Source organism: Hippichthys cyanospilos, chromosome 4, assembly GCF_059441005.1.
Source record: "Hippichthys cyanospilos isolate Australia breed blue-spotted pipefish chromosome 4, RoL_Hcya_1.0, whole genome shotgun sequence".
NCBI classification, from domain to species: domain Eukaryota; kingdom Metazoa; phylum Chordata; class Actinopteri; order Syngnathiformes; family Syngnathidae; genus Hippichthys; species Hippichthys cyanospilos.
Window position 1 is genome coordinate 4,896,939 of NC_142372.1, and position 15,799 is coordinate 4,912,737.

Consider the following 15,799-nt stretch of genomic DNA (forward strand, 5'->3'; position numbering starts at 1 on the left):
TATCTTTCAACCAAAAGCATCATTTAGAGGAGCCAGAAAATGACACATACACTTCATGAAGCTTCATGAAGCACTTGTTTTATTTTTGGCCACCTGTAGATGGCACTCTCCGTTCAAAAATGTGGAGGAAATTCAAGACATATCCACTGCACTAATGTTAACTTTAAACCAAAAGCATCATTTAGAGAAGCCAGAAAATGACACAAATGCTTCATGAAGCTTCATGAAGCTCTTGTTTTATTTTTGGACTCCGGTCGATGGCACTCTGGAAATGTAATATGTTTTGACTTTACTGATGGTTCATTTTCAACCAAAAGCACCATCTGAAGGAGTCAAAAAAGGACACAATCATTTAATGAAGCTTCATTTTCCATCACTACCAGTCATATCTCTGCTTGTGAACATCACATGACCAACAGGTGAGCTGTGATTGGTCGTTACCCAAACTTGACCACGTCGTTTCCAGTCGACGGCAAGTGGAGAAATGTTTTTTTAAAAAGGTATGAATTGTACCTGAAAACGAATGTAATTACATTATTTGAAAAAATGAACTTTTTACTGCTAAAAATTGCTATATAAACGGACTATCCTTTCAACATTTTGTTTGCGAAATATTGGCATTGGGATTTTTTCATCTGCTAGCCAATAATAAATTAATTTAAAATATTTGTGTATAGATTTTAAAGAGATCCATTTTACCAAATACGATGTGATGGCATCATTCTCGCACATTAAAATGGTGACGTCTTACGGAGGGTTTTTTAAGTACTTGTTTTTGAATTAAATTGTTGTTTTGATTTAAAAAAAAGTTGAAACAATCGCAATTAATGCGCAAAATAAACACTAAATATACTACTAAACTAAAGATCTGTCTTTCTGACACATATGACAATTCGGTGAAAAAGGAGGGAGGGACAGCTAGCATACAATGGTTAGCATTTAGCTTAAACGGAGCACACCTGGAGAATAACATGGGGCTGTGAGCCACATGCTGCTTTACCAAAAGTCTACAGACACAGTATTTATAGACTCGGCGTCCTACATCTTGCTTTCCGGGCGTGTGAAGTCTGCTGGCGGCGAAGATAAGCTACGGAAAGCCTTCCAATGTTGACTTTTATCTCAGCGAGTCATTAAGATCTTTTGGAAAAGGGAACATCTGTTAAATATGAATAAATAGCGCGGAAAGGGAAGAGATAAACCCCAGTCTGATCTTTTATCACCTGATCAACGACGTTAGATTGGACAATGGGAGACAAAGTGGAACAAGGGAAGAGGAAAATGGCTTTAGCGTAGCAAGGTGGCTAGCAACAATAGGGACGCAAAAATTGCATAGGTGTTACTAAGCGAAGGAAATTGTTTTCTAATTCTTATTGTATTGTTTTAGTATTGTGTATTTTCTGAGCACTACAATTTTCTCTCCAGTATGGAAACAAGGTAAGAAGAAAACGTGGACATTTTCTTAAATTATTTTTTTAAGATGCAGCTTTCTCTCGACAAGACTTTTTTTAATATATTTTTATCTTTTGAGTTTATTCGTGAGGAGAAATTATGTTTGTTCCATCTCAGGAGGTTGTCATTGAAAACAACATCGCAATAACAACCAATCACGATGAACGTTTTCGGAGTCATGTGACATCCAAAAGCTGAGACGTGATTGGTTGTTACCGGAGCAGCTGTGATGTCATTTTTAAGCGACGGTGACAAAATGGTCTTCACCTGAAATGGAAAAAAAATTGGATTTTGCTGATTCATTCTTATTTGGTAATTTCCTTGAAAGAAAATTTGTTTTGTCAATTTTACCAGTAAAATGTGCATATTTTGTCTATAGTTAATTTGATAAGTAAATTATTATAAAGTCTGAGTTGTTACGTGACCCTTCAGCACTTATGTCATTTTCAGTCAACAGCAAGAGAAAAACGCATGTTCAAATCATCAATTGCTAATAAGAAATAATTTGATTGACAAATTAACCTCATTCAATCCCAAAGATGTCATTTTACGTTAACAGTCCAGACAATCAATCCAAAGTAGTAACAGTTATTAATGTAAATATTTTATGCTAAAGGAGAGTCCTGAACATACATATACATATATATATATATATATATATATATATATATATATATATATATATATATATATATATATATATATATATATATATATATATATATATATAAAAATCCCTGTAAAATTACCAAAAAAAAGAGAAAAATAAATAAGTAAAAAATGTAAAATTACTATTAAAACTAAATAATTCATAGGGCTGAATTCCAATGCCCCAAAAAAAGAATTTGGGATATTCTGAATTAGAAAGCGGTTCTGTTTCTAACCCTCTTCATTTTCTTTTCTTTACACAAGGAATTTATCGCAGTTTTGAATATGTTTTTGTTTGACTGTTTTGTGCTTTCCCGTCACACGGGAAGCCCTGTCAACTAGCACGTTTGTTTCCCAAAAGAAAAGCGCATCACGCTACGCTGACGCCTCAGCAGGATCAATAATCAAAGCCGCATTGCCGTGGCGCCCCGAATTGATGAATGCTAATGGTTGATTATCAGCGGCGGATGAAAGGCTTGAACCATGCGCTCGCCGCAACTCGGCAGACTGAAACGCAATCATTATCAATCCTCCCTCGCTAAGCGATGGCGCTCTGAAGGAGACGGGGAAGAAAAAAAAAAAGTTGTGTGAAATATTCACGCGCCAGCCGCCATTAATTGGCTACAAAGAGAACACAAATCGGATTTGTCTATGCTGCAAACGCAGCGATTTGCTCGCTTGTTTGTCTTTTTTGTTCCGAGGCGAGCGTTGACTTTTAATGGGCAGACGACGCGTCTGCGAGCGTACTTTGGAATAAGTCAAGCGGCTTTGACTGAAGATGGGAAAAAGTTTGGCCGCGTTTTCGCAAGCCTTCTATTAGTTGGAAAGTCGTTTTGCTGGAAGACAACAAATCAAGGATTTTCCAGCGCCAAAAACCTACAATAGCGGTCGTAAGTTTGGAAACACCTTCGAATGCTGTCTGTCTTTCATTTTTTAACATTGTTCACTAACCCTTGTGCATAAACTTTGCAAACTATACACATTGCATTTTTTTCCTTAAAGGCGTAATAATTTTTTTATTTATGATTTTTTTTTTCCTTTAACCACTCAAATTGTTCAATGGCACCAGTTCTGTCCATACATATGTAAGTTCGTTGTATTAACACCCACAAAAAAATGAAATAAAAAATGATACGGCCTGTCTTTGTAGCCTGTGAAGTGACGATGACACTTTAAAACATAGCCGTTAACTGGCCTCTACCGCCACCTACTGTCTTGAGGTGAAACACAGCTCAACAGAGAATTTTCTGTTTGCTGACATAGTTTGACCGCCGCTCAATGGAATGTGGCAAAAATCGCAGGAAAATCAATGGAATAAATCCTATTAAAACACATCTTAAAAATTGTAATTATAATGGTTTTATATGGGCCAAAATTTGGCCAATGATTACTTTTGTACACAAAATCTCGCACGTCTAGCTGCAATCACATAGAAAAGTCAGAATCCTTGCATTTTGAAATTGTGCATGTTTTCATCATTTGCTGGAAATTTCAGCTCCCTAGTGTTTTTTTTTTCCATTGATTCTTTAAGATATCACAAAAAAAATAAAAGGAATTTCCATCATTTGTAATAAACGTCATTAAAACCCAAGTAATTTTTGTTTCTTTTTCTCTGCCTCTCTTGCTCTCTCACATTTTCTGTCTCGCACACCCTTTTCTCTCGTTGTTTTTTCCATTACAGTATGTCTTTTACTCTTTTACTTTTACCGTCTTACTCTCTCTCTCTCATACAACTTTTCTGTCTCTCTTTTCTTCTTTTCTTTTTCTACCTGTCTCTATCCTTACTATTTTTCCCTCTTTCTCTCCCACTCACTCTTTCTCTCTCTACCATTCTCTTGTTCTATCTGTCTATATAATTTTATTTTTGTCTCTTTCTCATTTTTTTTCCTGTCTCACCCCCCACCCTTTTCCTCTTACTTTTTTCTCTTGCTGTCCAACTTTTTCTGCCGGTCTTTTTTGTTGTCTCACACGTTTTCTCTGTCTTTCTCTTTTCACCTCTTTCTTTTACTCTCACTCATACTTTCTCTCTCACTCACGTTTTCAGCTTCTTTCTTTGCCACTCTTTTTCTCTGACTCTCTCTCACACTCTGCCTCTTCCTCCCTCTTACTCTCAATTTTTCTGTCTGACTCAGTTTTTCCTGTCTTACTCTCGCTTTTTCTTTTTTCTTTCTGTCTGTCTCTCTCTGTCTCTCCCTCTCTCGCTCCCCCCATCTGTCTGGTTCCCCCAAAAAGAAGTAGCGCTCCACATGGGCCATACACGCCGCGTCACAATGTCAGGAAGACGGCGAGCTGAAGAAGAACATCGAAAATGAGACGAGGGGTAAGGTGGGGGGGAAGGTGCTGTCACACCTCACGCCGTCCTTTTTCCCTTGTCTACACATTCGCACATATCCTCCGATGCATTTATGCTAATGGTGTGTGCAGGGTGAGAAGGCTGCGAATGACACGCTGCTCGAAATCGATGGCGCCCAATCTCCCGCGCAGCCGCCATGATGCAGACGCGAGAGCAGACTGGGGGACGCACGTGTAATTAAAGCTCAGCCCAGACAGCGCATTTTATTACCTCCGCAAAGGCCGAGCAGGCGACGAGTGCTGCTTGTGTGCTCAGAGGATTACATTGCGATCCGGGTCTGGATCAAAACACTAGTGACGTTTATCCCTTCAATACAATGCAAATGGAATCCCACAAACCAGACAGAAAAAAATAAACGTTGCATGCAGAAATTGTATACATTTTGGTTGGCTTGTTTTGACTCACTTAACGAATACTTTGTTGATGCGCTTTTGGCGGCAGTTGCAGCTGCCTGTTTAAAAAAGGGCAATAAATAGACATGTTTGTCCAAAAATGAACGATGATCGTGACTAATAATCGTGATTTCAATACTGACCATTTTGTGCAGTCCTAGTTTGGGTAAAGGGATGTCTAAAAATGACCAGTTCTAAATGAATTGAGTATCAAAATCAAATCTATTATTTTAGGTAATTAAGTTCCAAACTAATCAATTCACAAAGTAATCAATGTCTCAGGAAAAAAATGTAAAAATGTGGTTTTGGCGTTGGGTGAGTTGGGAGAGATACTCCATGGCTAAAAATATATATATATATATATATATTTCAAGTGTGGTACATCATTGAAGAAAAAAAAAAAAGGTTGATAAGCGCTGCCCTACAGTTTAACAACCGGACAAACAAACAAATGATGGCATATGGCAGAGGTGTTCTGGCCCAAATTCTTACCACTCCAACAGGGCGCTAGAATCTAAAATGTAAAGTCAGCTTGTTTTATGCCAGCCTACATTTAGCACACATCATAAATTCTGAAATTGACTTTTTTTTGTACTTTATGGTGTTTGTTTGTGTGGCTACTGTGTATACGCCACTCATCGCTGTCTACTCTCTTGTTCTTGCCCCCCACCCCACACACACACGCACACACTTTATTTTTTCAGTCAGTGGAGGTTTGCCCTGCACTGAGTGCTATTCTGCATGAGTCTTAATTGAGCGTGAGCTTAACCGAAGGAGGAAGTGTGAGATAAAAACCGAAATGCACTGCCGGCCCGCTCGGCTTTAATACCCAACTTCGACATGATGAGCACTTCACCTTGCTCTTAATCATCATCATTATCACCTTGCAAAAAATATATATATATATATATATATAATAAAAAGTCTTTTTTTTTCGGTCCACTTACATGCCCCAATTCTTGCCAGGTCCTGTTGAATGTTTAATGCCAGGGACTTACAAAACCGCCACCATGACTACCAATGCGTTTTTTTAACACCCCCTCTTCAAAGTCTGCAGAGAATTTCACACAGAAGCCAACGAATGCCAGTAAAGCACACTTAGCAAGCTCTTCACTGTTCCACCTACATACGATACCGTGAAAAATTTCAGTCCAGTCAGTATGTAGGTGGAGTCTAGTCGTCGGGAAAGTTCGTGTAGGTGCAAGTCGTCGCTATGTAGGCGGAGTACCGCAGGGAAAAGGATTTGTTTTTGTGAGGTAGTCATATTTATTTTACCCGAAATTATTTTAAAAATGTATCTTTTTTTCGATTAAATGAAGTTTTATTAACTAGAGATTAACTATTTCTAAAATCTTAATTACAGTACACAGGCCCATCTCTTTTTTACATTTTTTTTAAAACATTTTTTAGGCATTCAAAAAATTAAATCTGAAAATACTATCTAATTCAGACAACCTGAGTACTCATCATCAAAAAATTGGAATAAATTCGGGAATGACCAAAACTGTAATTTTGACTGCTAATTGATTAAAATTTGATTAAAAGTAAATAATGTGCTTGGTTCCAAGTAGTAGTAAGCTCAGTTTGCACTGTGTTGCGATAAATAAAAAAGGGCAATAAATAGATATGTTGGACCAAACATGACGAATAATCGTGATTAATAATCGTAATTTCAATACTGACTAAAATAATCACGATTACTATTTTGGCCATCATCGTGCAGCCCTAGTCTGTCATGAAAAAAAAAAGGTGGAACGTTAACGATGGAAAAGAATACAGGATGCCGACGAATAATGGATGACGGACCAGCAAAATTTGGAAAAATGCCCGGTAGTGCATTGGAAATCGACAAATGTTATTTTATTATAAATGTTTAAATTCATTGGCCCATCCATTGGTATATTCTTCTGCCAAAAATGAGTATTTAGTTACGTTTAGTCATATAGTAAGTGGTGTGTCGTTAGCATGTTGTTAGCATGTTACTATGTTTGTCATTTGTAGTCGGCTAGTAAGTTCCAAATTGTTAGCATGGAGGTCAAATTTAGTCATTGTGGCGCATTTAAAGCATCCTTGGGCTTTCTTTTGTTGGTTTGTTATCCTCGTGACGAGCGGCCGTTGTCAAAGTCATGGGAGGCTTCTTAATTGACTTGCCCTAAAAAATTAATGCGCCACTTAACAGCGTTTTTGTGTTTAAACCGTATTTAAAGGGAAATACAAATCCACACAGGCGCAGATATACACACAAACACACACACACACACACACACAGGTGCAAGTCTCACATGGTTGGCCAATGTTTAATTGATGCGGCCATATGACGACGGCGCGGAAAAAAAAACAACACAAAATGTGAGTGAGGCCGAAGGGCGAAAGCGCAGGTTGAAACGCGAAAAAAAATGGACGCCGCCGGTTCGGGCCAAATGGAACTTAACGTGCCAGCCGAGCCGACTTCCCCCCGCAGGTGAGGCCCAGAAACGAGCTGTGAACAAGCTGCTTTGGCCGGCCTGACACCTCCGGGCGGGCCAGGGAACAGGTGGCCTGATCCGCAGGATCAGCCCGCGGTTCGGCTTGCTCCGCGGTGGAAAACAAAGACCACCCTGCAACGCTAACCAACAATGAGCATATTTTCCCCAATATAAAATGTCGTTTGAATACTAAATGAAAACTAAATGGTTTTTGGAGAGGGGGGAAGCTAAAGAAACGTTAGATACATTTCATTGGCTTTTTGATGTCTTGACAGCATGTTGACTTTAAGCTAGTTAGTTATTTAACTAATAACAAAAACTACAAAAGGTATGGGAAGGCAGACGGTGCACGTTTCCTGTATTTTAGGAGATATTTGTAATGATTGAAAGAGAAAATACATTCATATTGCGAACTGCGCCGCTCAATTGTACAAAAATACAATGTAGCTAGCTTACGCAAAAGGCCTAGCATGATTTCCAAGATTCTTGCTTGCTTGATTTGTACCCATGTTTAAGAAGTCAAAGTAAAGAAGTGTCCCTTGTCTTTCTCTTTTTCCGTATGTGGCCCTCAGAAAAAAGTTTTGGGCATCCTTGATGTGAGCCAACGTTAGCAACGCGAAAACAACGAGACCGTAAAGCTACCTTAACCCCCGTTGTCGTGTTTTGTTCAATTTGATGAATTGGAAGTGAAACGCCTTGGATCTTCAAATCAAAGGTATTTCACATCAAAGGCAAAGCACACCGGGGAGCTGAAATTTCACCTAGATGGTGATAACATGTCAGAGTTTAAGATGATCGCACTGCCACTGCAATAAATGTGGAGGAAACTGTCCCATAAATATTCAAAATACTGGACTGGGGTGAAGTAAATTTGACTCACTAGCCGGAAACGTAAACAATCCTTAGTTACGCTTTAGTGTTAGCCTTGTGTTCACTTCCTGTATAATGACGGGCATGGTGGAGAGTTTAATCATGGCCAAACAGTATATAAGCGCTCCCCATATCTTGGCTTCCCCATGACAACCAGAAATTCTCCCAGCGTCCGCCGGGAGATGAAGGGACAGAGCGCATTCAAACGTCCGAATTAATGTTCCCGCACGATAAGCGAGCTTAATATAAACGACGACAAAAGCCGCCACTCACCCTGCCAACCAGGATTGGGTCCGGTCCAGAAAATTCTTCCAGCACAAACATTTGGTTCCAAACCCATCCTCTCTTGGCTCGGCTCAGCAGTCGCTGTCCTTCCCCGGGACCGGCCGCGGTCTCGCCGCCTCCGACGGGGATCATTGACACGCAGGGAAGCGAAGTAATCCACACCAGCAGCAAGGACATCCACACGTCTGGCGGCATCTCCTCGGATCTCCTCCACATCCTCCGATATGCTTGTTGGCGTTTCTTTATTTGCTTGTTTGACGGCGGAAACTCTCGTCGAGCGGGTAGATGTTCCTCAGATGGTCAACGAAGGGTCACTGACACTAAAGGTCACTCGGCAGGGCCTTCCATTGCCGCGAGGCGTCCAAGACGGCGTCCATTTGCGTTAGTCCGAACCGGAGACCTAAACCAGGGAAGGACGACCGTGTTGGTTAAAAGAAATGTAAAATAACACAATAAAAGATAAATAATACAAAAAATCTGAATAAATATCATAACATGAGAAAAAATACACAATGTGAAATTCAATAGCAACAACAAATGGGTGGAAAAAAAAGATATTAAAATTGCTAAAGATGACTGACTGCTGTCAAAGTGCCCTTGAGCAAAGCACCGAAACTTTTCCCTGACTCCACCCCCAGAAACACCAATCTTTCTTTGCACGCATGCTTGGTCTGCAACGCAAAATGTTTACACTACACCCCAGTGGAGAGTAAATTTCCCCTTGAAGGCTCATAAAGAGTCCAATCCTTTTTTTTTTTTTTTTTTTTAAACGTGAGTTATAAAAGGTAGTAGCTCATATATTACCGGTAAATTTTATATACTCTACCCTAATGTTCCCTTTGACTATAGTTATAAAAGGCTAAATGGCTTCCTAGGGTTTAAAGACTGAGCAAAACATAAGCTTGAATTTGCCAAATAGTGATCCGTCACTTTGCCAACTTTTATTTTAGCGTCTATAAAGTGTTGATATTGGCTTGGTTTTCTGATGTAAAGGAAATGAAGTGTAAATGGGTTAGCTACTCTAATATCGCACAAACCAATAATTTGGCAAGCGCTTTAAACATTTCTAAGTGCCGACTCACTATTTGGCATGTCGGCCACTTCTTTTGTTAAATACCATAAAATGAGCCTTAGTGAAAATCAACAACAAAAGTCTATTACATAATTTATTCATGAGTTACAGCGCGAGGCATAACGGCAACGCATTGTAGCCAAAAGCGAGCTCACTATTTGGCAAGCCCTTGATTTCTTCCTAGCAAATGAATTTCACCTGTCAAATAAATCTGATTTATATCATTACGGTGCTTTTATGAAGGACTTCTGAGAGTGGGCTCACAATTTGGTCTGTGCCTTACATAAGCCTTCTTCTGTTAGGGGAGCCTAAGTGAGAGTCTAAAACAACGACAAGATGATTTATTCATGAGCGACGGCGCTTCACGTAGCAAGCGAAGCACTGCAGCTGAACGCAAGCTCACTATTTGGCGGTCTGAGCCTTCTCATCAAATAAAGCTCTCGCAAGGTTTATGAACACTTCTTTTTTTTTTTGTATACAGCGTTAAAGTTATTAATGGGCAATTTGCAAAGCCTTCATAAGAGCCTGTCCTTATAGTAACAAGAAGTCCCGTAATACGCTGGCGGACCCGAATATGCTTTTTATTCATAGATTTCTAAACTAATGCATCTTTTTACATGGGCAGCACTCTGATCTGGTAATAATGCGGCGGATTTAATCAGCAGCTTCTCTCAAATGTCACTTTCATTATATGGCGGCTCTAACTTGTCGCACAGAGAAAAACCAAGCACTATTAGATGTGCTAACCCCCATATCGCAACGACACACGCGCGCAAATGATTCTACGACATAGCGAGGACATTTTGGGTTTAGCCGTACAAACGTGTGAATTTGTGAAGGCAAGCATTGACATTAACCTTAAGCAAGTCTTAACCCTCAAAAAGTGGTCCACAAGTGAGGACTAGCCTAAATGTCTTCACTTACCCAAAGTTTTCTCACTGTCGGTAAAAAAAACCAGTGCCAAGTGTTATGGTAAACGGAACCTCTAGAGGGCCAGTAAATTTCGCATTTTCACTCATCTTTCAAGGCCGAAAATATTGTTTGCTATGTCTGTGTAAATGTGGGTGCTGCCGTATGAAAGATTGACTTCCATTCTTCAGTTAGAATTGATGTAGGTAGTGTTGTAAGTGTGGAAACACTGCCAACTAGTGGCCACAGTTATCACTACAGTGCTCACTCGGCTTACATTAGGTAAGCGTTCGTCAAGGTTTTCAGCTCCCCTCCATAAAAACCGTATTTGACAATTGACTATTTGAAAAGACGGGAATTCTCGTCTATGGCACTGAAAGATTAAGGAGGTTCTTACAAATATAGTCGCACAGGAATACACACACACACATACACACACGTTTTATGTCATAGTGGGGACCTTTTCATTCGGGCAAACGTGTGTGCTTGTGAGGACGTTCATTGACATGATGCTTTTCCTAGTCCCTAACATTAACCATCAGAAATGATTGCCTTATGCTAACCCTTACCCTAACCAAGTATTCACTCTCAAAAAGAGGTCCGCACGTGACGACTAGCCTAAATGTCCTCACTTCGTCAAAATGTCCTCACTATGTCGGTACGAAGCTCAAATCGGTTCCAACAAGTATAGCTGTACGGGAACACACACACACACAGTGCATGTCAGTGTTTTGGGTAGTAATACACCTCTCTGCAGCAAGGCACTTCCAAAGACAATAAGTGGCAGCCTAGTGCACCTCCAGCCAACTGCAATATCGTAAAGTGTGGAGTGATCTGTGCTGCCACAAGCGGAGACGAATAGGGCGCGAGATAGCGGGGGGGGGTTAGAGATGACGGAGCTTGTGGGTAAGGCTTGCTGGTGCTGCATTCGGGAAGATGGGGTGCGAGATTCTGGCAAAAAAAGAGGCGGTGGGAACGTATTGCTGGAGACAAAATACTTGGAAAATATCATGAAACTGAAATATACTACTGGGATGTTGGGGATACAACGAACCAATAGGAGTGAAGGATACTGGATGGATGAACAGGGGTGCTCAAAGTAGGGCCGGGGGACCATTTGCGGCCAGCCATCTATTTTTCAGCGACCCGTGGCATTTATTAACTTATTTGGCCCCCAAAAACATATTTTTACTTTTTTAATTTTGTAGAGCGTAAGTACTTCAAGTGTCTAATTTAGTATGTAACCCTCGTGTAGTTTTTTAAGAATTTTTGCTCATTTTATTCCACATCATTCTCGCAGTATTTTAGCCAACTGGTGGCACACTCGCAGTAGTGTGATAACTAAGTGTTTAAATTTGACATGCTGTCATCATCAGGGTGAAATTTCAGCTCCCTAGTGTTTTCTTTTAATGCTTACACTTTGATGTGGAATGCATTTAATGTAAAAATCAAAAGATAGGACAAAATACCGCTAACCTAATGGATGCCTTCAATATTTATTTTCTTAAAGTAACTACTTTAGCAATCACCTAGCGTGAATGAATACTCGAGTATATCATTACCTAAAATAATTGATTACTTTAGGACTGTTCATTTGACAACAGCCCATTTTTAGAGCCTCCGTTAGTTAAACACTTGAATAAAATTTGAAAGAAATGTGCCTGCGATTGAAAAAAAGGTTGGGAAAAAAGGAGTAAAAAATAGAGGTTTCTGCAAAGATAATAACAAACTATTCATGACAAGTTGTATTCACAAAACTGTGACGAATAATTTTAGTTTGGTTTAAGAAGACAAAAAAATTTTGTCATGGTACAATTTATGTGCAATATGCAAGAGATGACAAACTAATACTGGAAGTAGATACTGGTTTTCAAACTAGGGTGCAGCAAATCTCATTCAATGCCATGGCAAGAAGAGTATAGTTTTCTTTTCAAAGTGAGAGCAAATTAATTGGAACGCGGACCAACTCAAAGCTCAAGTGTGATCTTAAAGTAGAGCACGGTGCATGGTATAAAAGGAAAAATGACAGAGGTGGATTTGGGAATCATGGTTCGGTTTAGGGTTTTTACTGGAGCTGGTACTGGAGGCGAAATTTGGGATGTGAGATACGGTTTCGGGACGAGAAATTTTTGGATAAAAGTTTTGTTTGTCAAAGATGATTGGATTGATATCGGGTAATGATTACGGTTTTTCTCAAAAGTGATGTTGGATTTGCATTTATTTCAGGGGCAGGGCAGTGCGAATGGACATGAATCCAAGATTAAATGTGAAATGCAAAAGGACAGTTTGCTAGTGCAATGCAATGAAATGAAAATAACGACGGCACGCAGCATGTATGTGGTGAAGGATTGCTTAAATGTTGCTAAACAAGGGTAAAAAAAAAAACAAACAAAAAAAACAGTGCTGTATACTGAATACCCGGTAATAATGATGCGTGAAAAATATGCGATGTGGAATATTAGAGATGACTTCACTTTGAGTGGATTTGGGGCATGGAGATAAATTCTCAGATACGGACAGACGCTGGGATGGTTAACGGACTAGAGCAACAAATTCAGGACACTGAAATGCTTTAGGGATTGTATTTTAGAAGCTTTCTGGAATAAAATGCAGTGATGTGGACATTACCGACGTTGCCTATGAGTGCAAGTGGAAAAATGGAAATGGTATGTTCAAGGATGTAGGAATTTTGGAAATGTTGATAAGCCACCTGGAACGGCGTGAAATATACGGAACGGTACAAAGATTCTCAAATGGAGTACATGAAATTCTGAAAGAGTTTCTGCAGCTACCATAAATAATTTCATCCTTTGACGGCAACTAAACCTTTTCAAATTAAGAGAAAATTAGTTGGAACAAGTAACAGGACCCTAACTTTTTATTTGAATCCAAAAATGCTTTACGTCTAATAGGCAGTCCGTGGCTGCAAAAAATTTTCACAGAGAGTACATCACGGAAACTGACGCTGGGTTAAAAATACTACGGATCCAGGCAGGGCACTGAGAGATGTATAAATTGGGAACAATTTCAAAAATGGACATATGAGTCACTTAAAATATATCTAATTCTAGATGGCGAGTACCAGCGATGGATGGAGAAAAAACTGGGAATGATAAGAGACACGTATCGCAAATGGTTTGGATATTTGGGTAATATATCTTATTCTGATGAAAAAGGGTGAAATATTATTCAAAAATACTGCATACTCGGGAATAGGGGATTCTACACATGGGGGACTAGTGATGGATGCAGGAAATGAGGAAACGATGGATCGGGAATGGACATAATTTTAAAAAATAAGTGAAATACACAGTATAGTAGATAGTGGATAATTCATAAAAATTACTAGAAAGTCATGCAGTACGCGATGGACGGAGGACATGATGGACTAGGAACAGATGCAGGACACTCGGAAAAGGCACAGGTTGCTCGAAATGTGTTGGGGGGGGGGGGGGGGGGGGGGGGCACGATGCTGAAAGGAATATGTGAAAAATCCTGGTGAGTGGTATCACGTTGAAGTCACCAAGATTTGAAGTGGCTGAATGAATGACACTAGAGGAAAAAAAATCTAAAAGGAATTATCAATTTAGACAACAAAAAAATGCTCATGCATATCCCAATTTGCGGATTCCACGAGTGGATCACTTTCAGCACCGCGGGAACCGGACAGCTCCCATTCCGAGCCGGGCAGCTGTCCATTGTAGCGCGCGCACTAAAGCCCCGTCTGTTTGTTTTTTTTTTTTGCCCTTTTCCGCTTTCAAAAGCTATCAATAAATAGCTTGGATCTAAAGTTACGCTTGGCGGTTGAAGTAACGAGGAAAAAAAAAAAGGCGGCGTTCGGCGCACACGCGGACTGCCAGCCGTGAAGTTTAAGGTTGGGAGCGAGCAGCAGGTGCACCGGGCGTTCGCGCGCATGCAGGGGACCGTCCGAGTTGCGGCACCCGAAATGACAAAGACGGTTTGACTTACGAGACACACTTGCATTCTTCTTCTCTGCTCCGTCATTTTTCAAGCCCTCTCCTTTGAGAAAAGCAACTCCGGTGCGCGCGAGACGGCGGGGGAATGAGTCATTTGCCGCTGCCCTCCAACCGCACGGAGCTCCCCTCCCCAAAATTAAGAAGGAAGAAAAAAAAAAAAAAAAACGATGAAATCCTTTTGCGCGGCTCGTCAAGCTACCAGTTGAGAGCTCCGACAGGCTCACTGGCCGGATGGAGGAGTGAAGAAGAGGAGTGAGGAAGAGGAGATTGAAGAGAGAGAGAGAGAGAGAGAGAGAGAGAGAGAGAGAGAGAGACCCCCCTCCACACACACACACACACACACACACACACACACAGAGCAGCAGCCTCCTTCCCCAGCGCTGCTCATTGGATTGGGTCAACAGGCGCGCAAAAATTTGCGTTTTGATGATATCAAAACCTAGCATTCCACTTTATTGCGTGCTGTCATTAAGGGTGGGCAATATAGGTTTTTAAAAAGAAAGAAATGGGTTGTGAGGTGATTACAAAAATTAAATGCATTTGGTTTACATTAGCGTTCGAGTCCACGGTTGCGTCCGTTTCCCAGAAAAGTGAAGCGCACTCGGCATTACAAAGGCAAGACTGTCCTCGGTTGAGGACACCAGGAATTGCTACGCCAGATCCAGTGAGTCAAAAGATATAGACCGAATTCCAATATCCACTCAAGTGGACAAAGGCTGGGTCTCAGTAGGATGATGTAATATATTTTCCATTCATATGAGATTCGCTATTAAACGTGAGTGATTTCATATTTTGTTCATGATGCTCAAAAAACGTTAACTTTGAAAAATACATGTATTATTTGTAATATTTCCTGTAGTAGTAGTAGTGATGTTATTACTATTAAATTATACTTTTATTTTATTTCATTATTTCTGTTTTATTATCTTTTTTATTTCTATTTTATTCACGTTCCAAATCAGAGCCTTAAAAAGCGTACAAAATTATCTTGTTAAAAAAATCAATTAAATTACTATCTAATCGTATATGTATTTAATTTTTGCCTTTTGCAAAAACAAGGACTAGTTTTTACACCGAGCTGTACTATTTATTTCTATTATTATTTATATGCATTTCTATTCTGCATCACGTTCTTTTGAGAATACTACAATGTTTTTAATGATATATTCTAGGATTGGCTTTACATATCCAATTGTGTATTATTTTGTTTTACCTTTTGCTGCAACTATGTTCTAACTTTACACCAAACCTGTAATTTTTCGATGTTTAGCATTAGTACTAAATTTCAAGCAATATCTTAAGTCGTAAAAAGTGTTTCGGTGGTCTTATTAAATCCCTCCGCCGAAAGGTCACGCTCATCATGATTGTAAATGAGCGTG

General features: G+C 39.8%; 1 protein-coding gene across 2 annotated transcripts in view; it reads right to left on the bottom strand.

Moving 5' to 3' along the window:
* Nucleotides 1-14,640, bottom strand: part of cdh8 (cadherin 8) — a 136,450-nt gene extending 121,810 nt beyond the window's left edge. For both annotated transcript variants that reach the window (XM_088413073.1, XM_088413071.1), the window contains exons 1-2: nt 14,413-14,640; nt 8,451-8,862 (exon numbers count right to left, since the gene is read on the bottom strand). In XM_088413073.1, coding sequence (XP_088269199.1) covers nt 8,451-8,678 — 228 coding nt within the window. In that variant the 5' untranslated portion in view covers nt 8,679-8,862; nt 14,413-14,640. The remainder of the gene's footprint in view (nt 1-8,450; nt 8,863-14,412) is intronic.
* Nucleotides 14,641-15,799: the final 1,159 nt, after the last annotated feature.